At 47.2% G+C, this 25432-nt stretch overlaps 1 protein-coding gene across 4 annotated transcripts in view; it reads right to left on the bottom strand.

The window, feature by feature from the left end:
- The window catches only part of MYH11 (myosin heavy chain 11), a 91345-nt gene extending 67114 nt beyond the window's left edge, over positions 1–24231 (bottom strand). For all 4 annotated transcript variants that reach the window (XM_016196244.2, XM_087815641.1, XM_087815643.1 and 1 more), the window contains exons 1-2: positions 23876–24231; positions 14122–14278 (exon numbers count right to left, since the gene is read on the bottom strand). In XM_016196244.2, coding sequence (XP_016051730.2) covers positions 14122–14278; positions 23876–24220 — 502 coding nt within the window. In that variant the 5' untranslated portion in view covers positions 24221–24231. The remainder of the gene's footprint in view (positions 1–14121; positions 14279–23875) is intronic.
- Between the last annotated feature and the right edge of the window lie 1201 nt (positions 24232–25432).

The following is a 25432-nucleotide window of genomic DNA, read 5'->3' as shown; positions in this document are numbered from 1 at the left end:
CTGATACAGAACACTATGATATATTAAGCTAAAAAATAAAAGGCTAGGTACCATTGCATTATAACTTTGTGTTTTAAAAAGGACATACACACACATGCACACCCTCAAATACTTGTATATGCATCAGGTATATTATGAACCCATTCTTGTTACTGGCAACAGAGAGGAGAGGGTCTGAGGGACATAATCAGGACAGGAGGAGACCTACTTTCTTCCCATCTTCTATCCTATTGATGATTGTGCTGTGAGTCTGTATGACCATTCCCTCATCCCACCAAAAGATGGTCAACATAGAAATAGTCTTTATTGCTCTTGAGGAAACCATTATAATCATAAGCTTAGGAAAGAGAGAAAAGCAGCAGCTGTTTGCTCACCATGCCATGGGCCTGAGCTAAGCTCCTCCTGTACTCGGTGGCCCACTGTATTCCCACAGCAGCACCTGAGGTGGGCACTGGCATCACCTCCATTTTACAGATGAGGAAAATAGAGCACAGAAGTGAGGCCACTTGCCCAAGGTCATGGTGGTGGGTTAAACTGTGGCCCCAAGAGATATGTCTACTCAGAAACTCAGAAGTGACCTTATTTATTTTTATTTTTAAAAATTTATTTATTTTTAAATATATTTTTATTGATTTCAGAGAGAGGAAAGGAGAGGAAGAAGGAGAGAGAGAGAAACATCAATGATGAGAGAATCATTGATCGGCTGCCTCCTGCACACCTCCTGCTGGGGATGGAGCCCGCAACCCGGGCATGTGCCCTGACTGGGAATCGAACCCGCGATCTCCTGATCCTAGGTAGATGCTCAACTGCTGAGCCACGCCCGGCCAGGCCGAAGTGACCTTATTTAGAATAAAGATCTTACAGATGTAATTGAAGATCTCCAGATGAGAGCATCCTGGATTTAGGGTAGGACCTAAATCAATGACTGGTGTCCTTATTTATAAGAGAAAAAAGAGAGACAGACACGGAGAAGGCAGAGATGGGATTCTACAAGCCAAGGGTTGCCAGCAACAGCAGAAGCCAGGACACAGGCATAGGCTGGATTCTCTCTCAGAGCTTCCAGAAAGAAGCAACCCTGCCAACACCTTGATTTCAGACCTCTGGCCCCCAGGACTGTGAGAACACATTCCTGTTGTTTTACGGCACCAGGTTTGCAGCCATTTGTAGGGCAGCCCTAGAAAACAAACATGGTCACACAGCCAGTAAGTGGCAGGCTGGGACTCAAGCCCCGAGCCAGCAGGACTCCAAAGGCCTTGTTTTTTGTCACGGTGTTGCTTTGCCTTCCTCAGATAATGGACACTGATGCTCTGTGGCACTTCCACAGGCTAAAAAGAAGAAAACAGTAAACCTTTCATCTCCCTGGTCCACTCTGGAGAGAGACCGAAGTCAGCATCACCCTTCTTGTAGACGGCAAGTCGTGGAGGGGGGAACCCATGTGTCGGCACAGTCACCACCTCCTTGTCCTGGGCTTGAGGGAATGTAGACACCTGTGCCTCCAACTTCCACCGAGACAGATAATCCACATGGGAACAAAGTAGGAAACGGCCTAAAAACTAATTCAGGGAGGGCCTGAGGGGCGAGAGAACGGAGAAACCGAGACCCTGTGATCACACCCAGGCAGAGAGCAGCCCTGGGGCTGGCCCAGACAACTGCTCTTTTAAGGAGCAACTTTGAAACTGCCAGAGGGACAAGCTATCTTTATGCACCTGCACTGGGGAGAGCGGCAGGCTTTCCCGGCGGACTTGGGGAGCCTGGGCCCAGAGCACACGAGATTTATAGGGGGTCAGAGGCTCATCCTGAGGCCTTTCCTCACAAGTCCCCAGGAGAGGGAGCAGGCTTGGAAGCTGCCAGGGTGGCTCTGTGCTGGGGGTGGCCTGGGGACCTCTGGCCTGGGACATTCCCATCGGAAACACACGCTCTCCCAGCATGGGAAGCTAACAGAGCTCTGGTTATGGGCTGAAGAAAGGCTCGGTGTGGGTTGCTCGCTGACCCACATGCGGCCCAGGAAATTGATTTCCTGGAGATCTCTGATCTTTCCCGAGCCTAAGCTTGTGTCTGACACAGGGCAGCAAAGTTCTCTGAATGTGCAAAGTGGTGCCCCCCTACCCCAATTTTTGCACACACAGTTTTTTCTGCCCAAAGCACCCTCTCTGCCACTTTTCTTCCTGCCTAACCCACTCTTTTCTCTTTTTTTTCCATTGAGGTGAAAATCATATAACATAAAGTGAACCATGTAAAGTGAACAGGTCAGGAGCATGGAGTACATTCACAATTTGTGAAGATGATCCCTTCATCTGATACCAAAATATTCATATCGGCCCCAAATCCATACCCTACACACACCCATTAAGCAGTCACTTGCCTTTCTAACTCCCCAGAACCCTTTGCAACTAGCAATCTACTTTTTGTCTCTGGATTTACCGATTCTACTCATTCCACATAAATGCAATAATATAATATATGGCCTTTTGTGTCTGGCTTCTTTCACTGAGCAGGGTTTTTTTGAGGTTCATCCCTATTATGACATGTTTCAGAACTTCATTCTTTTTAATGGCCCAATAATATTCCATTGATAGGCACTTGGGTTGTTTCCATCTTCTGAGTACTGTGAATAGTGCTGCTATGAATATTCAAGTACAAGTTGTTGTTTGAGGGCCTGTTTTCAATTCTTTGGGGTATATACTCTAATCCATTCTTGAAATGTCATCTTGAGAGTCACCTCCTCTATGATACTTTCTCTGACTCCCTAGAGCTAAGTTAGGGACCTTTCTTCTGCACATTCCCTCTGAAGCTGCCATGGACAGTGGTACAAGTTGTACACTGCAAAACTCCAGGAGGAACCAGTCACACTGGTCTCTGTGGATGTGCCTATTTATTATAACAGTCTTCCAGCAGATGGAGGAAAAGTGCCTTGAGAAAAGGGTGCCTTTTTCTAATTCTAGAAAGGTGCCACTTGGCCTAGGGGTGGCCCTGGCTGCCATAGTCCAAATGTTCCCTCCACCATAGGACTTAACCTCACTGTGATCATTGTGTCACCTCAATACTTTTTAGGGGGCAAGGGTACTGATTATTTGGATTGGTAATCGACCATATGACAGAGCTTTTATTTTCCATCTTAGGAAAAATTATGCTACATAACATTATTTATAAAAGCCGAAAAGTAGGAACAAAAAAATGTCCATCGACTGGTAAGTGGGTAAGCAAATGGGGTCTATCCATACAATGGAGTATTACTCAGCCACAGAAAGGAAATGAAGCACTAATACACGTTACGACGTAGGTGAACTTTGAAGACACTGTGCTAAATGAAAGGAGCCATTCACAAAGAACCATATATTATATCATTCATTCCACTTATTTCAAATGCCCAGAGTAGGCAAAGCTCTAGAGACCAAAAATAGATTAGCAATTGCCTGGAATTGGGGGTGCGAGTGGAAAGTGACTACAAATGGGCGCAAGATTTCCTTTTAAGATGATAGAAATATAAAATTAGATTATGGTGATGGCTGCATTACTCTGAAAATTCACAAACAATGAATTGTATACTTAAAATGGATTTATCGTATATAAATTATACCACAATAAAGTTTTTTTAAAAAAAAAAAACTATGTTAATTTTATACCATCTCTGAATCAAGAAATCTGACTCCTGAAAAATTCATATAGATCTATTTGTTTTCCAACAGTTACAAAATGGTATTTAATGTTTCTCCTACTTAGGCCCGTGAACTCCTGAAGGTCGAGGGCTGTGCCTGATCCCAGGTGCCAGGAACAATGCCTGATGCATAGTAGGTACTCAGTAAACGCCTGTAGATTTGAATCAATCAATCCATCGATCTCTCTCAGGCATCCGAGATAGTAGCCATGGTAAACCCTCATTCCTGTATTCACACATTCACTCAGCAAACAAGTTATGAGGCCCTACTATGTGCCAGGAAACACAAAGTTCACTGAGACCTACTTAGTCTCTGCTTTTGAGAGACTCATGATGCTGAATGGGGCACACGATGAAGATGTGAGCCGCACTATGATGGGTATACGCCTGAAGTGCTGCAGAAGGTAGTTAGCTTGGATGCTCCCTAAGAGACAGAAGTCAGCTCAGGTGACAACTTCAGGTGAAGACAGCTCATGTGACAACTGAGCTGCCTCGAGAAGGACGCTGCACAGGAATCCCCAGGAGAGATGCCAGGAGGCACAGTATCCCAAGGAGAAGGCCTGGGATGCAGCAGGTCAGAGGTGGGAAAAAACAGGCAGAGCTATGCAGGGCCGGAGCCCATCTGTTCAACTGAGCATCCCAGCCCAGAGCCCTGGGGTTTGTGTCACACCCATCCCTACATGTGCCTTCCTCCCCTTCTTCCCCTGGGTGGGGGCCTGGCCTTGGATGCACAGGTCTGCCTGTGAGCTTTCTGGGCAGATCAAGGGCTCCCTGGGCCCTCCCTCCTAGCAGGCCTGAGGATTCTCAGGAGACGCCAGCTCCCCACAGACCAGCTATTTCGGCCCAATCCCAAACACCAGCTCATGGTTTATGGCTGGGGAGCCAGAGGCCTGCAGGCTGACCATAAAAGGAGAAAACTGAACAGACCCGGCTCACTGCTCTCTTCTCTCCTTCCCGTGCCAGGCTGCTGTGGGACCCAGTGAAAGGGAGATGGCCAATCCCATGTCCCTGTGGATCACTGCTGCCCCCAGGCCAGTGAGGAATAAAGGACTAAGCGTGGCTCCCTACCTAATGCAGCGCCCAAGGGCAGACGCCAGCGAGCTCCAGATCCAAGGTGAATGTCAGTGCTGGACCCTCGACAGATGACAGCCAACACCTGCTGCACCTGCCCCGACCAGGCACAGGGTTCCCCATGCACTGTCAAAATCCGCCCTTACAACTCAGGTAGGCACAGTTAATGTCTTCATGTGACAAATGAGGAAACTGAGGCACAGAGCAGTGGGGGAACCCAGCTCCAGAGCCCAGGCCCTAAGCACTGCTCTGTAGGTCAGGGCCCTTCTCCTTTTCCAGCCCTCCTGTCCCCAGAAAGTTGGGTCAGAAGAGATTCTGGGAGCACCCACACAAAGCCCTGGCATCTTTAATAGCAGAACTGGCCAGTTGAGACTACGTGGGGTACAGGAGGACCAGTATCTTCCTGGTGGCCTCTTGGGTCTCCCTCCTTCTCTCCGCTCCAGCCCCACAGCCTCATGGATTCCACATCAGCTCCCTTATTAAGCCCAAGTCACCTCCTAAGGAGGCCTCCCCTGTCCCCACAGCCTAGGACAGGCCCCCAGGGGTCCGCCTCACAGCTCCCTGGACCCCCCTCCATAGCACCTGCATCTGTGTGATGATTTGATTAATATCTGCCCCACACACACTGTGCCCCCAACTAGATGCCCCACAGTGGGTCCTCAGTCGACTGAGTTGAATACAAAGGGAGTGGGGAGCCAGATTCCCTCCGAGGGTGGGAGAACACAGAGGGAGGGGACTGAACACAGGGACTCCGCAAGGAACACGTGGTCACCAAGTGTCAGCCAGAGCTCCCCAAATCCACTCCCTTAAACATACCGGCCTCTCCAACTCAATATTTACTGCTCATTAAAAAAACGAATTGTCCTTCGCTGTCCCATCCGTGTGAGACACCACGGGCAGTCCATAAAAGGCGGGGCAGGATCAGATGAACCTCTGTCCTTCCTCGTTTCCTGCCAGAGAACGTGAGCTTCTCGTGATCACTCAGAGCGTCCAACTCCTCCCAGCGCCGCGACAAAGCCTGAGCCAGACAGACGGAGCCACCGCCAGCCCTCACTCCCACCGGGCCGGACATGCCGCTGACAGCTACTGTGAAGTCCGAGAGCAGCAAAAGCGCGCAACTGGCCCCCATCTGGGGTGCGTGGGGGGACAAACGACTTGGAATTACTTCCCGGCTCCACCTTTTGGACCAGACACTTTGGCCTTCACAGCGTCAATTTTCTTACAAGGAAAGCAGAGTGAAAAATCCCTATTTTTCAAGGTTATGGAAATGATGAAATGGGACTGGATACACAAAAGACTTAAAATTACCCACGGTACATACAAGAGCTCAGTGACTGCTAATCCCATCCCCACTGCTCTCATCATCATCGTCTAAAATAGCCAGTGAAGTGGCTACAGAGGACAGCAACTCTGTCCCAGGAAGACAGAGTAGTAGGCCAAGTTCAACCCTCAATAATTAGAAGGGCTGAGCCAGTCCCTTAGCCGCCTGGGGCCTCAGCTTCCTCATCTGTTAAATGGGGGCAACAGCACTACACTATCAACCACATTGCCTCAGAGAGAAGATAAAACATTTCGAGGGCAGCCGAAGGTGATGTCTCCAGGTTTGACACTCAGCTCTGGGGCCAAGTCACTTGGTGCTCTGAGGCTCAGTGTCTTTGATCTGTCAAATGGGGGAGGCTGTCCTTCAGGGAACCAGCAAGGACAGAGCGATGTGGGATTTACAGAGCAGTGAGCCCAGTGCCCAGTGCACATCGGTGCCCTTCCTCTCTCTGCCCATTTACAGAGCAGCCTCTGGGGAGCTGACTGAGCACGAGCCAGCTGACCATGGACGGAGGGATCCAGCTGAGTGTGGGAACTTGCAAAGCATAGTTTGGATCCTCCCACCTCCCAGACTTCTTTTCAGCTTGGAGTGGGTTCAGCCAAGAGCCTAGCTGATAAAGGCCTGGGGCGGTTGTTTCTTTTTAATGCCCCCTTCCCTGGAGTGGCCATTTGGTTCTAATTAGGTGAAGACAAAACACTCGGGTCGCTATCTTGCACAGGGTGACAAATCCTAATGGATCATCTCAACACATCAGAATGAAATCTTATCTGCCTTTCACACCCCTCCCTCGCCTGGGGACCTTGGGTGGCAGGGATCCATGGTGGTTCTTGTCAGGAAAGCTCTAGTGGTACTTTACCCACATTCATCGTGTTAATTTATCTAAGTTAACCAACTCCAGCTTCTTGAGCTCCGATCCTTCAACACCTTGAGATGCAAGACAGACCTACAGGAGCAAACAGCCTGCCATGGGACAGTAGGGGGCGTTGTGTACCCACTAACTGGGCAAACCTTAGGCTTTGGAGTCAGATAAATCAACTCAAGCTCTGACACTTAGGCAACCTTCAGCAAATTCTTCACCTCTCTGAGCCTCAGTTTTCCAGCTATAAAATGGGGCCCCCAGCTTTGGATTATCTGACAAGTCATGTAAACATAGTCCCATGTACACATGCACAAAGGGAGGGGAAATAAAGAAACATTTTGAAAGGATCCAATATTTGCTCTTTCCTAAAAACCATCAAGGCCACCCGGCCGGGTGTGGCTCAGCGGTTGAGCGTCAACCTAGGATCCAGGCAATCAGGGTTCGATTCCTGGTCAGGGCACATGCCTGGGTTGTGGGCTCAATCAATGACTCTCTCATCATTGATGTTTCTATCTCTCTCCCTCTCCTTTCCTCTCTCTGAAATCAATAAAGATATATTTTAAAAATAAAATAAAATTAAAAATTAAAAAATAAAATAAAAACCATCAAGGCAAATGGGAAAATATTAGAACTTTGTTGACCTTCCTGACTTTATAATTTAGTATTGTTTTCACTCTGGATTACATATACGGGCACCATAATAATTTCAGGGCTTCATTTTAAAGGTCCTAATATGATCCTGTCTGCCTTGTAGGTTTGTGTTCCTTAATTCTCAATATCCATTAAGAATATTCCTAGAAAGCCCTGAGCATATAGGAAGCTCACATTAAAATCCACTATTTTCATAATCACTTCTTTGGAAAAGAAGGTCTGAGAGAATTTCCATTGAAGGATAGTGGGGTTAACACATATATTTAGGGCTCCTCCCTCCCCAAATCTTACTAAAATGACAGTAAAGGAACTTTTCAAAAACACATGAGCCAGTTCAAATAAGCTGGAGAGGAGGTGAGGGGCTAAATCTTCATCTTCCATGATGAGAAGTCAGTAAGTAATGCCTAAAATTGAGAAAAAAAATTAAGGTATCAGCAATATAATCAAATTTTTAGAGATTATGGAGGTAAATACCAAAAAGTTAGTTAAAGGAGTTGATGATGGTTATCCCTGGAGAAGGGGGAATTAGAGAGGCAGCGAAAGAGGGCTGTTTTTCTTAACAAGTCTTGAGGAATTATTTGACTCTAAACAGTCAAATAATGTACATCTTTAATAAAAATAAAAAATAAAAAAGGAACAAGAAATCTCTTTAGGCACCGACATGGAACACTCTTGCAAAGTGTAGGACCATTGATATGAAATACCACCTTTGGAGGGGGAACAGGCATATATCTCCATTTATGTGCAGAAAAAAAATCTCTAGAAGAATACCTAATAAACTAGAAACCAAGGTCGTCTCTGCAGAGGTGAACTAGGGGTCTGATGCACAAGAGTTGAAGGGTAAATTTCCACCTTTTGAACTTGAATGTATCATCTCTCCAAAAACAAACAAAAAAGCATGGGGAAATTTAAAAAAGTAAACATGACATAATTTACACATACACATACAGGACACATTTTTAAATGCCTACTTCTCCCACCCCTTCTCCCCTAAGGGGTTAGGCTTCCTTTTGGGAGGGGGTTGCCCGTGAGCTATGCCTTAGAAAGTCCCTCCCATATTCCCAAGTCTCCTGAGGCAGCAAAGGGCTGAGCCTGGAGCACTGAGCTCCCCACTGCACCCTACAAGTCAGCATCTTTCGACTGACTCTGTCATCCTCACCACACCCATCTCACCTCCACACCATCCCCGCTTCCCTTTCCCATCTTAGTAAACCATCCTTCAAGACCTGCAAAGCCACACCCCACTCAGACAACTGTCCCCACCCATCGTGACCCTGATCAGTTCTTTTCCTTAAACAACTCTGATAGTTCTTCATTCATTCATCAACAAATATTAACTGAACAGCTACTATATGCCAGGTACCGGTATATGTGCTGGAGAGCCTGATGAACAGGCAGACGAGGGTGATGTTTGTGGGTCTTATGGAGTTTAAGGGGCCTCAGGAACTTAGGAGTCCATGTAACACATTTTATTATTATTATTTTTAAAATATTTCTTTATTGATTTCAGAGAGAGGAGGACAGCGAGCTAGAAATATCTATGATGACAGAGTCATCATTGATCGGCTGCCCCCTGCAGGCCCCCAACTGGGGATCGAGCTCACAACCCGGGCATGTGCCCTGACCGGGAACTGAACCGTGATCTCCTGGATCCTAGGTCGATGCTCAACCGCTGAGCCACGCCCGGCTGGGCCATGTAACACATTTTAAACATATCATTCTATATCAGTGACTGTGTCCTCCACACCTCCCCAATCTCGCCTCTTCGCACCCTATCTTGTCCCACAAAGGACCAGAGGAGGAAGCCACAGCTGCTAGTCCCACCCCTCCAACACGCCAGAAGGCTCAGCGTGGGTCCCAGCCTGGGACGGCAGCATTCCTCAAAGGGGACACAGAGTGGGTCTACACGTTCCTTCGCCAAAACCAAAGCCTGTCCTCACAAGGTTGCCAGAAAGCGCCAGGGAATGCCAAAATGAATGCACACAGAGCAGCTGTTAATTCTCATTTAAACCAGATAAAGAGCTTATCTTTTAAGGACCTGTGTGCTCACGGTTGTCATTTTCTCCTGGCATTCAAAATGTGTCAAGATTTCTAAGTAATTTTATGTTTCACTATATGATTTTGTGCTAAAACACAGACTCTAAAAGGAATAAAATGAATTAAAAAGGGTGTCCTTGCCCCACAGTTGGGAGGCTGTCTGGGAAGTAAAAGTTATCACAGCACAGAAATATTTTTCAGTGAGTCGACCACTTGGAAATCAGACCCCACTAAAGCACCGCGGCCCCCACTCACACAATGGCTTTACCTTGCCGGCTGCTGACTGTCAACATCCACTATGAAACAAACACAAAATAAAGCAACAACTCCGCAAAACTGCCCATTTCCCTGAAGGTGAAGAGCGTCACAAAGTCAAAGAGCTTGGAGAGGCCATGAAAAAAGTCAGGTCAATTCACGACTATCAGGGAGTCATCATAAATGATAACACAATGGAGGCTTTCAGACACAGTAGAACATCAAAGAAGTAAAAAAATAAAAAATAAAAAAAGACCTTGGGAAAACTGGTGATCCTTCAAGTAAGCCTGTAAAAATTATCCTCTTACAGAAATCAAGCATGACATGAAGAATGCTGTATTATGCTCTCACATGATTTTGTCAAAAAAATAAAAGGCAAAAAAAAGACCAAAAAAAAAAAAAATCAACCCTTAATTAATTTTATACTCACTAAGAATTAGCATCTGGTAGCAATTACAACCAAATTCCTATTGTATGTAAGATAAAATAAATCTATGGTCATAATTTGCAACTTAATTTTTCAAGCCCAGTCAGAACCGTTTTCCCCCCTTTACTATTGACAGTAAAACTTTGGTCCCTGTTTTAAGTGATTTTTTTTTTCTGGAACCAATTATTTTCAGATAGTCAAAACCTCCTTTATTTCATGTCGTATAAAAGACTGCTTTCCAAAAGGTCAATGCTGGTAATCTCTGGGTGATAGAATTATGGGTGCTGGTATGTTCTCTTTTGCTTAAATATATATTTTAATTTTTCCACAATGAATATATAATATTTAAGTTTTTTAAAGGTTACATATATATTTTTAAGAGCACTGTGCCAGTGCTTACCAATTACTTCCCCTCCCCTTCTCCTTTGCTGATGAAATTTTATTTTATTCTGGTTTTCAGGTAAAATGTGCTTAGTGGGAGCTCCCTCAGCTCCAGGAAAGAACCAGAATAGTACAAATCAATCATGAACATCCCAGTCTCCTTTGCCAATGATAGGTTTAGAGGTTGACATGTGACCAAGTTTTAGCTAATGAGATATAAGGGAAGGCCTGCTGAGGAATTTCTGGAAAAGATTTTCCTCCTGATATTATCACATGAAGATGTGATGTCTGGAGCTATGGCTGCTATTTTGTGACCATGAGGAAGAAGCCAAGACAATGCCAAAGCAGTTTGTTGTTGAGCTGCTGAATTAACAAACTCTGAAATCATCAACCTTCAAACTTCTTGTTATGTGAAATAACTTTCTATCATTTAAGCCACTTTAGTTGGTTGCTATATTTCTTGAAACCAAAAGCATCCCAAATGATACACTGTTCAGCTTCCCAAAGAGGTGTGTGGACCACTGTTTCATACTTTTACATAAAAGGGAGACCACAAAGGATGTTTTTTTAACAAAGACATATATGTAACACTTTATAACCTGAGAATGTATCTCCACAACCCTCCTTGCAAGGTTCCATCAGCTGGCCTTTGGAGGTAATGGCAGTCTTGTGTTTGGAGTTGTCCCGCTCAGATCATACTTGTGGGGTTTGGCTAACTCTGCCACCAACTAGGGGCAGTTCTACCGAAGCCCCTCTACCTTGGAGGGTATCTCCTAGGCACACTTGGATCCCTGCCCTCAAGAATTTCCAGAACTGGGTTCCTCTCAATTCCCAATTCAGAACTCAGGATCTCAGGGGTTGCAAAGTCAAACACTGGGCAGCTAACACAAATGAGCCACCAGGCCAGCTGAGGACTGAGGAACTGTAGAACTCACACTCCCTCCAAAGGGGCAGCTGACATGTGGGAACACAGGCCCAGTGTTGCCAGATATTCCAATATTTTCAAAACAACCTTGAAATCTGGATTTTAGGTATAATCTCCCAATTTTTATTAGTTGGTGAATAATTCAAGTGTCCTTGAAACTCTTTGTAGACCAAACTAAACTTATCTGAGGACTGGATCCATCTACCAGCTGTCAGTTTACCACCTCTGGACTATTCTCTTTGAACAATCACATAACAATTGTGCACAGCTTTAAAATTGCCATAGCCTTTTTCTGTTGCCCTTTCCCAAGTTCAAGGACAGCAGAACTCTGGTATCTCAAGCCCAGACCATATATAGAGAAGAAAATCCTCTCATCCCACTCCAAAGATCGATGATACTAGGATGGGTGCTGCCCTTTTTATTGTGTAACCAAAACACTTAATGAGGAAAGCAAGAGCTCAACTAGGAGGGATTTACTGAGAAGAGACCAAGGGAGTTGAGCAGGAAAAGCTCACAATTTAGAGATGCTCCAGTTTCTTTTTCTTACCATATTGCATTGGCTAGGACTTCTAGTAGAGTACTGAATAGGGGTGGTGAGAGTAGACAACTTTACCTTGTTACTCAAGGTAAGGGAGAAAGCACTGACTTTCACTATTGGGTGTGATGTTAGATGTAGGTTTTTTTTGCAGATGCCTTTTATCAGGTTGTTGAAGTTCCTTTCTATTCCTAGTTTCTGACAGTTTTTATCATGGATATTGAATTTTCTCCACATCAATTGATATGATTGTGTTTTTTCTTCTTTACACTATTATATTGGTTGATTTTTAATTATTGAACCTGCCTTGCACTCCTGGTATAAGCCCCACTTGGCAACACCAACCCTACCTCACAAAATTGTGAAGGTTAAATAAGAGTGAATGTGTGTGTTTGTGTTGAAGGGGTATGTGCCTAGACCCAAAGTCCTATTTAAACAGAGGCTGCAAAGAAGACCTACAATAGCAAACTTCTACTTTTCAAGCTTTTGCCACATCAGGCACTGCATGAAGCACAATATGTACCATAATTCCATCAACCCTAAAGTGTGGTGAGGTGATTTTAGGTGCCACTCAGATTAATAATTTTTATTTTAATAGTTATACGTTGTACATTCTTTTCAATGTGTATTATAAATATATATACACATTAGCTGACATGTCCGACATCTGGTTTTGTGATTGATAATAGTTTATATTTATTGAGATTTTTTTTTTTTTAATCTTCACCTAAGGATATGTTTATTGATTTGAGAGAGAGGGAAAAGGAGAGAGGGAGAGAGAAACATACATTGGTTGCCTCCCATATGCGCCCTGACTGGGGATCGAACCTGCAACCTTTCAGTGTATAGGACGACACTTCCAACCCAGTGAGCCACACCTGCCAGGGCTTAGTGAGTTTTTAACCAAGTACCAGGTATTAGTCTAAGCACTTTATACACAATAGTTCATTTAATCTTCCCATTAGTCCTAGCATGTAGGTAGCTTATTATAATCCTCTTTTATAAATAAGGAGGTAGTGGCACAGAGAGGGAAAGTAGCTTGCTCAAGGTCACACAGCTAGTGAGTGGCAGAGCTGGTATCTGAACACAGGAAAGCCTGTTCTAGAATTCATGCTCTTAACTAATACAGTATACTGCTGTTCTTTGGTTAGTCTGAAATAGGTTCTGGGGGAGGGAAGCTTATAAGAAAAATATTAAGTTAATAATATAAGGATGTAATTTATATGAACTTTAAGAACAGGCAAAACTGGTGGTGACAGAAGTCAGAATAGCAGCTACTCTGGGGGTGTTGAGGAGGTATTACCGGGAAGAAGCCTGAAGAAACTTTCTGGAAATATTTTACATCTTGGTCTGGGTGGTGATTACACAACTGTAGACATGTGAAAATTCATTTTAGGCCGGATACTTGAAATTTGCATACTTTACACACTCTGCCTATGTTTTACTTCAATAAAGTTGAATAATAATAATACATAAACATGGAGGGAATGCACAAAGGTCTTCAGTTTGGAAAAGCCTGCATTACAGTCTTCACAACAAGTTTCATGATGGACACTCTCGCTCCCTTTTAACAGATGAGGAAACTGAAGCTGGAGGGGAGACACTTGCCCACAGTCCCGCAGGGAGTGAGTGACGGCTGGTTGGCCTTTCCCAGGGCTGGTCCCCCTCCTCCCTTCTCAGGTAAGAGCATCGCGCCACTGCCAGGCGGCCGGCCTGGCCAGGGCCTGGCAGCAGGGCGCGAGCTGGAGCTGCGCGGGGGCATGCCCGTATTTGCCCAAGCTCTCCGCGCTTCCTCACCCTCCCGGCGGCAAACACAGATGTTCAGCTTGCGTTTTGCCCTTTTTCAGGCACAGCCCTCCTGTCACCCAGCGCCGCCTGCCAAACTCCACATTCTTGGCGAGAACTGGAGGCAGGCAGGACAGGAGGGGCCCGTGCAGAGCACCCGCCCCTGGAGCTGGCGCCGAGCCCCTTGGTGGGCTCCCCGGCACCCCAAGGCCCGCTCACCTTGCAGCATGCTGCGGTAGGCCGTGTCGGCGATGGCGTAGATGTGAGGCGGCATCTCATGTCTCTTCTTGCCCTTGTACATTTCGACGATCTTCTCTGAATAGATGGGCAGTTGCTTGTAGGGGTTGATCACCACGCAGAAGAGGCCGGAGTACGTCTGCCGGACAGAGAAGCCAAGCTTACTTCGGGAACGTGGCAGGGAGGGGAGCTTGTACGCCCAGCCTGCGGGACGCGGGCATTGTAGTGCCCGTCACGGCCTGCATTTACTGAGCGCCACTGTGTGCATTTTCTTGCTCTGTCCTCACAGCAGCACCGTCAGGCAGATGTGCTCATACTCACTTTACAAAGGGGGTAACTGAAGCACAGAGTCCTAGTGGGAACTCCTTGGCATCACGGATGTGCCAGGCGTGGGGGGTGGGGAGAAGCAAGGGGCAGGAATGGATTTCTAGGCCACCTATGCTATATTTGACAACTGTGTGTTTTGAAATAGTTCTGGGTTCGAATCCCAGCTCCACCCTTACCCACCATCGCTTCACTTCCCTGAGTGTCGCAGGCTTAAATAACATTTAAATAACTGTTTGTTGAGCACTTACTATGTGCTGGCCACTGAGCTAAGTAGTTCAGAGGCATCTTCTCATTTAATCCTCATATCTGCTCTGTGACAGTGACTCCATGATTTTCCCATTTGACAGGTAAGGAAGTGGGCTCGGTGGGGTTGTCACCAGGTCACACAGCGGGTGGGAATTTCGGAACTAGAAATCACAACGGTTTACCCGAGCTCATACCCTTGACCATGAACAAAGTACCCCCTCATCTGTAGGATGGGGATAAGCACAGCTGTCCTTTCAAAGGAATGGGGCTGACACCTGCCGCAACGTGGGCGCCCCTTGAAGATGTTAAGCTGAATGAGAGAAGGCAGGCACAAACTGTCACGTATCTTATGGTTCCATTTATATGAAATGTCCAGAATGGGCAAATCCGTGGAGACAGAAGACAGATCTCTAGAGAGAGATGGGAATGGGGAGTGACTGCTGAGGGGTACGGTTCCCTTTTGGGGTTAGAGAAACGTTCCGGAGCTAGACAGCGGTGATACGCGCAGCACCGTGAGTGCGCCAAATCCATTGCATCCTGTCCTCTAAACTGGTTAAAACGGTGAGTTTCATGGTATATGGATTTCACCACAATTAAAAACAAGAGTTTCCTGTCCAACCAAGTTCATAGGAGCATCTGAAAGTGATCAGAGCAGGGAAAGGGGTGGAAGGCACTCGGCAAACCCCCTTGCTGTGCACGTGTGAGGCACCGGCATCCTTACTGTCGTTCCCGGTTGTACCTCACATTTCCCATGGGTTGAGGTCGCAGCTTAGGAGACAAGCTCCAACGTGTCCCACAGGCACTGCTTTCCCCAAATGACAGTGTCAGTGCTGCCCGAGGCTCTGATCCTCACGAAGCATGTCTCCCCTCCAACTCCCCAAGGACGGACTAAGGGAAGGGGAGCAGATTTTCCATCTCTGGGTTCACTCAGACCAAACACCAGAGAGGGTAAGCGACTTAAGCAAAGTCACCAAGCAAGGCCTTGGCAGCTCCAAGCCCACGCAGCCCACTCCCAGGTGTGAGCACTGTCCACTAGGCTGTCAGGCCTATGCCTGTCCTGCGGAAACTGAAACAATCAAGCATTCATTCACTCATTCACTCACTCATTCACTCATTCATTCACTCATTCACTCATTCATTCACTCACTCATTCATTCATTCACTCACTCGCTCATTCAATGTGTATGCCCTAGACACTGCAAGGTGCTGGAGATACAACAGAAGACAAAAAGTACAATGTCCTGACACTAAAGGGCTTTCAGTCACAGCTACAGCTGATTGGACAGTGGAAGGGTCCCTCCAGGGCTCAGTCTGCTAAGAGACAATCTGGTGTGACAGGCCAGGGAGCAGGTGGGAGATGGTATTCTTCTAAAGAGACAAGATTGGTGGTAAAGGAGGAATAATCTCCCAAATTCTCATCATTCTCCTAAAAAGGGCAAGAGTGAGTGAGACCAGCATAAGGCCTGTCTAAACATTCGCCAGCTGTTTATTGAGCACCTACTGTATACCAGCTCTATGCTAGATACTAGAGATAAATCAGCAATAGCCCCTGCCCTCAGAGAGCCCACAGGTCACAAGGGGGACAAGGACATTTTAAAATAACATCATAAGAGCAACAATGGAGCCCAGAGGATTACAGGGGCAAAGAAGAAAGGGCCCTAACTCACACTGGGGGTGCTCCTTGCACTGAGTCTTAGCAGACAAGAAGGTGTTCAGCTCAGCTGACAGCAAAGGCACAGAGGCACCAGGACAAAGATGGGAGAGGTGGAAAAATGGGACGGGGGTATGTGTGGTGTTGCTCTTTGGTGCAAGCAGGTTGCTGGTGTTGGTGCCTAGAGGAGAAAAAAATGATGGAGAGAGGGCTGGGGCCCTGCAGAGGTGAGTGGCAGGGGCGGGGGCAGGGGGCGGGGGGCGGTGCTGGGTGGATGAGTCCACTGTCCGCAGCCACAAGTGTCCAGAGGGCAGGGAGCCTCGTCTTCCTCTTCAGTCCCTGCACAGGCCCCAGCACACAGTAGGTGCTCACTAAATGCTTGCTAAATGAATGCCCAGAGGTAAATAACTAACCAGCCTTCCCTGGAGCAGGGGGCAGCGCTGCCTTCGTCTGTGACCTGGGGCCTTGCATTGGGCCCACATGCAGTAGGTGCTCAGTACACGTTAGTTGAGCTAGTGGCAAAGCTGTTTCAGGGCAGGGGCTGTGTGTCCTAGTCATCTGTGTCCTGGTCCCTAGCATGGGACCTCCCACAGAGCAAGTGCCAACAAAGGATCGATCAATTGAAGGAAGGTCAACCAAGCCCTATGTCTCCTCCAGGTCTCAATTCTACCTCTGCCCCACCCAGGACCACACCCTCTGTCAACTACCATGCCCTTTTTAAAATGTGGGTCTCATTTACAGCCCAAACCACCCCACCCCAAGTCTTTGACCTGGAGTAAGTAAAGGGCAGTGGTTAAGGGTACAGAATTGAGTCCTGGGGACTTGGGTTGAACCCTTATTCTGCTCCTTCTAGCTGTGTGACCCTGGGCAAGTCTCTTAACCTCTCTGAGCCTCAGTTATCCTCATCTGCAAAACTGGGGGTGGGCACAATAGCAGCTCCTTCATAAGTTTGCTATAATCTATGAAGACAGCACTCGTGAAGCATTTAACAGTGCTGCGTATATAGTAGGAACTCAACAAATGTTAGTTGACTACAAATACTATTGTCCCTTTGTTTCCTGGTGATGTAAACTCTGCCACCTTAGAGCCTTCACGTGCACTGTTCCCTCCACCTGGAACACTTTCTCCCCACCCCCATCTTCCCAGAGCCACTTTCATCTCCTTTTTTCAAGACTCAGCCTAAATGTCACCTCCTGGACTGTGAGCTACACACCATCATAGTCCAGCCCCAGCACAGGGCCAGGCACATGGCAGACACTCAGTAAATAATTGCTGAACAAAACGAATGAAAGAGAAAAGGAAGGAGCGTGTGGCCCTCCCAACTCCATTGCCAGCCTCTGGAGGGCTGTTACTTTCCTCCTGTTTGCTGGGACATCTGGAGCTATGCACACAGCAAGCGTCCAAGCAGATCTGAATCTCTGTTCAGTTCAGCAAACCTTTCCAAGGGTTCAAGGGTCCGAGAGGAAGGAACAGGCAGGCGGCAGGACACCCCACGCAGAGTGGCTGGGCCTGGGAATCCAGGGGTCCCGTCTCCTTTGTTCCACCATGATTAACCTTGCCTGGCCCAGACCACCTGCAGTTGGCTGTGTGCCTGCAGCCAGGTCCCACAAGCTCCTCTCCAGCTGGTCAAGGTCAGAGGTTTCAACATCCCTGCCTCCCTTGTCCCAGCCTGCATTTCAGGGCCCAGTGCCACCAGCAGGTCCCAGCCACAGGCCCAGGGTTTCCCTCTTGTGACCGTATTAGGAAAGGACTCCAGTTTTCCCTGACACTTTATATGGTCAGCCTTGGAGCCCTGAGCAGGGCTGCTCCCGGGGCTCTGGCAGAAATGAGGAACAGAGGTGGAAGGTGGAAGGGACCCAGACTTGAGGTCACACAGGCCTGAGTGGGGCCTCAGCATTGCCCCCGTTACCTGTGTGACCTGCATTAAGTGGCGAAACCCCTGAGCCAACAGCTCTCCTCCATCTATAAATTGTGTGTGGGGGGCGGTAACTATGCCTTCACCAGTGGCAGTGCAATGTCACAGCCTCCTGAATCTGACTAGGGACAGACACCATCCACCAAGAACACACTTCTGCTGCATCCTTGATTTTAACCACAAGAAGGACCAGACACAACCTAAATGTTCATCAGTTAAAAAGTATATATATACATGCACATAATGTTTATATGTGCCAATACTATACATACACTTGCCTGTATATAAAATATAGCAGGAAAGCTACATTCAAAACTGGTGACTACGGTTTCTCTAAGGAGGGGAACTGAAAGGGGAAAAATGGAGATGAAAGGGAAAGTTCTAAATACCTGTATACACCATTTTATTTCATAGTTGCCTGTAGTAACTATTCAAAAAATATTTTAAGTCTGACTAGACCAGTATGAACAGGCACAGAAAGAGCCACAAGACGTGGGTGGGTGACAGAAGCCAGCTGCAAGGCATACATGAAGGGATTGGGGGGTTATATTGGTTACACGTGTACATATGTGTACATGACCCTGTCAATCATATGTACCTCCAGGGAAGGGGGCTGGGGCTCTTTAAAGAGAGGGAGCCCTGGATTTTTATGATGCATGCTTCTTATTTTTAAATATTATCTTGTGGTCTTTGCATGGATAGCCTTGTGTTGCTGGGGAGGTTTTTTGAAGCAACACCTTGAAAGGTCTGGACAGCTGGCTTACAGGGCTCGACAAAGGGCAGGCTCCAACCTTATTTTCTTTCCACCCTCTGGGACCCTCTGGCACCCAGGGAGCCTCTGCTCACAGCTTGCTCACAGGGCCCCTGGGAGACACTCCCTCCAGAGAAGGCTAAGATCAGGAGTCTGAGAGGAAAACATCATCACCTGCTGGAGTTTGGAAGGAGGCCTCTCCTTGCCCCCTGATTTTCCCAGAACAGTGGAATCAGAAGCAGGAAAATGTCCTTTTGGGTTTATGGGTGGGGAATTTGGACTTGGAGACCCAACAAACAGGAAGGTATATCCCCCTTTGCTCTGGATCATGTTCCAAATCCCAGGGGCTCAGTGCAGGGGGGAATGTCCCACTGTCTACAGGGACCAAGCAGGTAAGATGTGAGTGAAATGGGCCAGGTGTGAGGGGAAAAAAATTGGCACAGTGATCAATCAATGGCCACCAACACTCAGCCCAGGGTATGGGAGTTAACAGGGAGTGGTGGGGCTTGTGGGAAAAGAGAGTACACACAGCCCATCTAACAGGAACTGTTACCTGGCACCCTGGGTCCAGGGGTGCCAGGTCCTCTGCTGTTTCAAGCAATGCCTGAAACTGATGTTTTCTTTTGCTTTTTTTAATATGTCAAATTAACTCAATTTTTTGAGTCCCTCACTCTGGACCAACAGCTTGTGATCTCTGGCTTAGCACCTAGTAGGTGCTCAAGAAATCATAATAAAAGCATAAATTCCTTCCTTCTGTGTACTTAAAGTATGCCCAACTCAAAGCTAATGACGCCCATGGCACCATCCCTGCCTGCACTAGCCCACATACATCATCTCCGCTCTAAGCCTCCTGATACCCTAGGGTCCTTCGCCATCCCAAGTACTCACTCCGCCCTGGAGGCAGACAGACTTGCCTGAATGCCAGCTCTGCCCACTTCCTGTGAAGGAACTGAGCACATCTGAGCCTCAGTGGCCTGGTCTCTAAAATGGGGTAGTAGCCTCTGTCTCATAGGTTCATTGGAAAGATTAAATGAGACGGCAGCTAAAAGCACTGGTCCTAGGGCCAGCCTTTCTGAGTTTAGGACCCAGCTGTTTCTCATCAAGTTACTTAACTTTTCTAAGCCTCAGTTTCTTTATCTGCCAAATGGGGCTCAATAATAGTATATATCTCTTCCATAAAAAATAGTGGTAGAGGCAATAATAAGTTAGTATCAACTCTTAACATAGTAAATCTTAAATGACTACTAGTTGCCTTCATTGTCCTGGGGATAAAGCTCCTTTGAGAGTCTAATGAAAGCTAAGACCCCCCCCCACGCCCCCCCCACCCCCATCCAAAGAAGAGTGTACATATGCACACACTTTTCCTTAAATCTCAGGAGGCTCACAAACTCCCTAGTGCCTATTTACAGGCACTGAGTTTAAAATCCCATGTTTTAGGGGAAAAGTTTTTTAGTAAGAACACTTAAAACTTGGTGAAGAGGGTGGGTCTCATGTTAAGTGCACAGAGCAGTAATGTTGACTACAGGCACAGTGTTGTGCGGCGGATCTCTAGAGCTCATTCATCTTGCTCAACAGAACTTCATGCCCATTGATACAAACCCCGTTTCCTCCTCTGTCAGCCCCTGGCAACGTCCACTCCCCTCTCAGAGTCTCTGAGATTGCCCATTTCACATTCCTCATATAAGTGGGATCATGCAGTGTGTGCCCTTCTGTGACTGGCTTATGTCACTCTGCACCTCGTCCTCCGGGCTCATCCATGTTGTCCCATATGACAGGATTGCCTTCCTTTTTTAGAGCTGAGTAATATTCCATTGTGTGGATATATCACCTTTTCTTTATCCATTTATCTAAAACGATATATCCATGTCATATATTTGCATCTAGTGTGTCTTATCTTCCCCTCCCCTTAATAAAAAAAAAAGCCACAACCTCGGGGCCGGGACTGGGCCCTGCGACTCCTCAGCACCCCACAGAGAGGGAGCAGGAGAGGGAAGAGCACACACGCCTGGAGTCTGATCCGGGTCCCTTCCCAGGCAAGTCACGTCAGTCTCCGCCTCAGCCACTGCACGTCAGCGTGGGCCCCAAGCTTTGCTCTCATCAGTGTCGTAATGGATGAAATGGGCTGGGGAAGATTTGGGGCAGTAGCAGCACAGGCAAGGCCACACCTTCACTGAGCTCCTGCCACCTGAAACCTTTGTCCCATCTCTCAGCCAATACCAGGGACAGGGCTGATTGCTACATCATGGAAAACTCCAGGCAGAGAGAGCCCAGCCCATGACCCATGCAGAAGGGCAACGGAGCGCTGGACCAGGAACCAGAAATATATCCACGCCCCACGGGTGCCAAGAGCAACCTGTGGCAGCTCAGGCAAGACTGGGCGTGGCTGAGCCCAGGACCTGCATCTCTAAGGTAAGGAGCCAGGACCCTCTGGCTCCTACAGACTCTTCCAGAGCCAAGAGGACAAGGCGGCTGCCAGCACCTTCTTGAAGGTGCAGCAGGTGAGGGGAGCCTTGCAGAGCGGGGGGGAAAGTTCTCTTTGTCACCAAGGGCACAGTTGGGCACACCCAGGTGCCTTAGCATCACCCCACCAGCCACCTGTTAACCTGCCCCCCTTCCTTCTGCATCTCTCCGTCATGAACAGCGGTTTCTATGTAAGTGACTAAATAGACCAGAAAGGATCAAGGCAGAAGGCACGTGGTCACAAGGCTGAAACACTTCATCTAATCCGTCCGGAGAAGCATGGCAGGAATCTCAAACTTTGATTCAGTTTTTAATCTGCTGTCAGAAGATATTCTGGGTCTTGGGACCTTCAGAAACCCCTCATTTTTTTTTTTCTGATTTCTATTTTGGGCTCAAACAGTGTGTCAGAGGACAGCAGGTAAGATTCACACACAGGCTTGACCTTGACTTCTCTGGATAGAGATGGCACATCTTAAGTGAGAGACCTGGTCCCGAAGGAGCCCAATTTTCCCTCCAGCTCCCTGCAGACTGGTGTCCTTAGAAACGCGGCTCCTGTACTGACGGCCCAGGTTGATACATTTCCACACAGGGAGTGCCCTGGACAAAAGGGACTTCCTGGCTTAGCTAGGGAAGTAAGGATGGCCTTTAGCACTCCGAGCCTCAGCTTGCTCTCCAGTAAAATGGGACAAGCATACTTACTCAGTGGAGGTTGTGTTGATTAAATGAGATAAAGTACAGCAAGGTACAGAGCCTGGATTAGAGGAGGAATTTAAATAATTAGGAGTTGCTCCCTTCTGCCCCCTTGGCTCTTATAAAAAGCCACCGAAACCCTGTGTGAACTATCCATTAGAAGAATGGATGACCAATGATGGTACATCCGTGGGGTAGACTACACAGTCCTTAAAAGGGTATTGGGGCTGGGGAGTTATAACAGATGTGGGAATGCTCAGTGAGGACTTTTACATGGAGAAAAGAACAGGTCACCAGCCAACGAGCAGAGGCTTTTAAACAGGCAGACATGAACCACTGTCAAAAAGACAGACACCACGCTGTTAGCTCTGGGGGAGCAATTTGTATTTGCTGGGCTTTTCTAAACTTTCCAAGTCTTCTGTAATGAATGTGTTTTATTTTCCTAATTAGGAAAAAAATCTGCAGGACACTTTGAGATGACAAAGGGCTTTTTATAATTTTTCTGTGGCAAAACGTAAAGGGCAGGACCAGAGGGCACAATGATGGAAGTGCCTGTTCCCACAAGTTTACAAAGGAGCCAAGAACATCTGACTAATAATAGCAGAAATGACCGTACCAACGACAAAACCAACAATAATACCACCACCTAGCATTCTGAGCACCTTCAAGGTGCCAGGAGGCAGGCCAAGTACTTTCTCTTTAGAGTAATCACTTGGTGAGGCTGGTACTATCTGTGTGTTCATTTTGCAGAGAAGGAAATGAAATTCCATAGAAATTAGGTGACTTGTCCAAGGGATTAGCATGCCCTTTCTCAGAAGCCAGACAGACAAACGCTGGGCTGGGGGACCCTGCCCACCCATCTGGCATCACAGTGTTACCATGTCCCTTTATGTCCTGGAGGCCTGGTCTAACCCCACAAGGAATCTGTGCCCTCTGAGTCACCCAACCCCATCATCTAGTCCAACAGAACTTTCTGTGATGGTGGGAATATTTTACCCCTATGGGAATATTTTACCCCTGTGCTATCTAGCCAGTAGCCACTGGTGCCTGTTGGGCACTTGACATGTGGCCAGTACAACTGAAGAAATGAATTTTTAAGTATTGATTTTTAATTTACATCCAAATTCAGTTAGCCACATGTGGTTGGTGGCTACCATATTGGACAGTGCAGCTCTAGCCCACTCTGGTCTGCATAGTCGAGTCCAGTTTGGGCTTTCCCATCTGTGGCAGGGAAGGCCTCCACAGAGCCTGGCCAGATCCTCATGTCTCCCTCCAGCTGGCTGCCAGGATGAACCAGCCTTTCCACGGAGGTGAGAGATCTTCATCTCCAAGATGGAGAAAGAGCCGGGAACCACTTCACCGAAACCCACTGAGTGTTTACCATGCACCTTGGCACTCTGCCTATGTGATCATGTGGAACCTTTGCACCACCTTTCACATGGGAAGGGTGGTTATCCCCATTCTACAGATAGAAAAACCGAGGCTTCAAGTGGTTCAATAACCTGTTCGATGTCAGAACTAGGAAATGCAGGACTGAGATTTGGGCCCAGGTCTGAATGATTCTATCTCACTGTACAGACGCCCTCAGTGAGGCCTTTGGCTTCCTAACCGGCACCCTGAACGCTTCTGTAAACCTCTCCCTTCCCAGGGGTACAGGAGGCCAGGAAGAAGGGGCCAGCTGCCCCAAGATACTCACGTAGATGAGTCCCGAGAAGTACCTCTCCCTCAGGTTGTGCAGCACGGAGGCTTCATTGAGGCACGTGAGCTCTGCCATGTCCTCCACCTTGGAGAACTTGGGCGGGTTCATCTTCTGGATGTCATCTTTGCCGACTGTCACCTTCTTGCCATTCTCCACCAGCTCCACGATCACCTCGTCGCCCTTCTCCTCCTTGATGCTGGCTGCCTCGAAGCCCTGCTTCTCCGAAGGGATCCACACCAGCTTCTTGGCAGCCCAGTCCGCCTGGGCCACGGGGCTGTTGATGAAGTTTTTGTCCACGAAGAGGAACTTCTCATCGTCACTGAGCTGGCCCTTCTGCGCCATGGTGCCTGGTTGGTCCCCTGTGGGGTAAGGGGACAGGGTCAGAATTAGGCCAGAACTAAGCTCTCACCTCACCATGTCTGTGATTACCGTCTGAAGAAATGTTCCACAAAGTACAAGGGTGTCCCCTGTGGTACTGTTTATGTTGTCAAAGAATGGAAAAGACCAGGCCCTTCAAGGAAAGATCTGCCTCGCTGCCTATTGTTCATCAACAAGGCACTAGATATGCAAACCACGGTGTTTCCATGCAATGAAATTCCTATCCAGGGGTCATGAAGCAAGAAATATGTCTATGTGTGTTGACACAGGAAGATATTCAGGTCTTGTTGCTTACTGTAAAAATAAAAGGGAAAGGGTCCTCAGACGGATAACACAGTTACCACGTGATCCAACAGTTCCATTCCTAGGTATACACCCAAGAGAAATGAAAAATGAATGTTCATAGAAGCGTTATCCATAATAGCCCCCAAATATAAAAAAGCCAAATGTCCATCAACAGATGAATGGATGAATAAAATGTGGTCTGTCCATACGATGGAATATTACTCAGCCATAAAAAGGAATGAATGGGCCCTGGAGCTGGGCAGCCAGGCCTGAAACACAGACTTTGCAAGGCAAAATCAGAGGGGCAGATGCTCCAATCCCTACTTTTCTCTTTCAGGAATGAAAATAACAATAAAAACAAGAAGCTGATGTGCTCAGAGGGATGGTTATTTCTCCTGGGAGACCAGATCTAGTAACTAGCTCATTTTTCAAAAAGATGAAATGAGTAAATCATTCCCTCAATCTGAATAATCACTTCCATTATTCAAAAGAGAAATAAAGACTAGTAGAGAATATACATTGTCCTGAGTTTAGCAATCACATTTCCTGCGTTTTTATTAACCATTCTCACCCCAATAAATTCAATTTAAAAATTTGTTTTTGATTTTCTCTTGGAACTTAGTAAGTCCAATAGCTTCCTCCCCTTATTCCACTTTCACTGTTATAAAAAAGTACTCCCTTCTACTTGGAAGAATTCCAACTAATAAATGTAGACAAAATGATAAAGCCAGAATGTAGCAATTTTGTGACCCCTAATAAAATAATGGGCCATGGCTGTAACTATCAGTAGTAGCTAAAACCGTTGGGCTAGTGGTCACCCTCCTCATGTATTGGCTTCACGTGGAGGGTTGTGAAATCACAGAGGGCTGGGCCGACCCCAGGACTTGAGTC

Source organism: Miniopterus natalensis, chromosome 3, assembly GCF_054644295.1.
Source record: "Miniopterus natalensis isolate mMinNat1 chromosome 3, mMinNat1.hap1, whole genome shotgun sequence".
NCBI classification, from domain to species: Eukaryota; Metazoa; Chordata; class Mammalia; order Chiroptera; family Miniopteridae; genus Miniopterus; species Miniopterus natalensis.
Note: the sequence above shows the minus strand (reverse complement) of the source record. Positions and strands in the feature narration are given on the sequence as shown.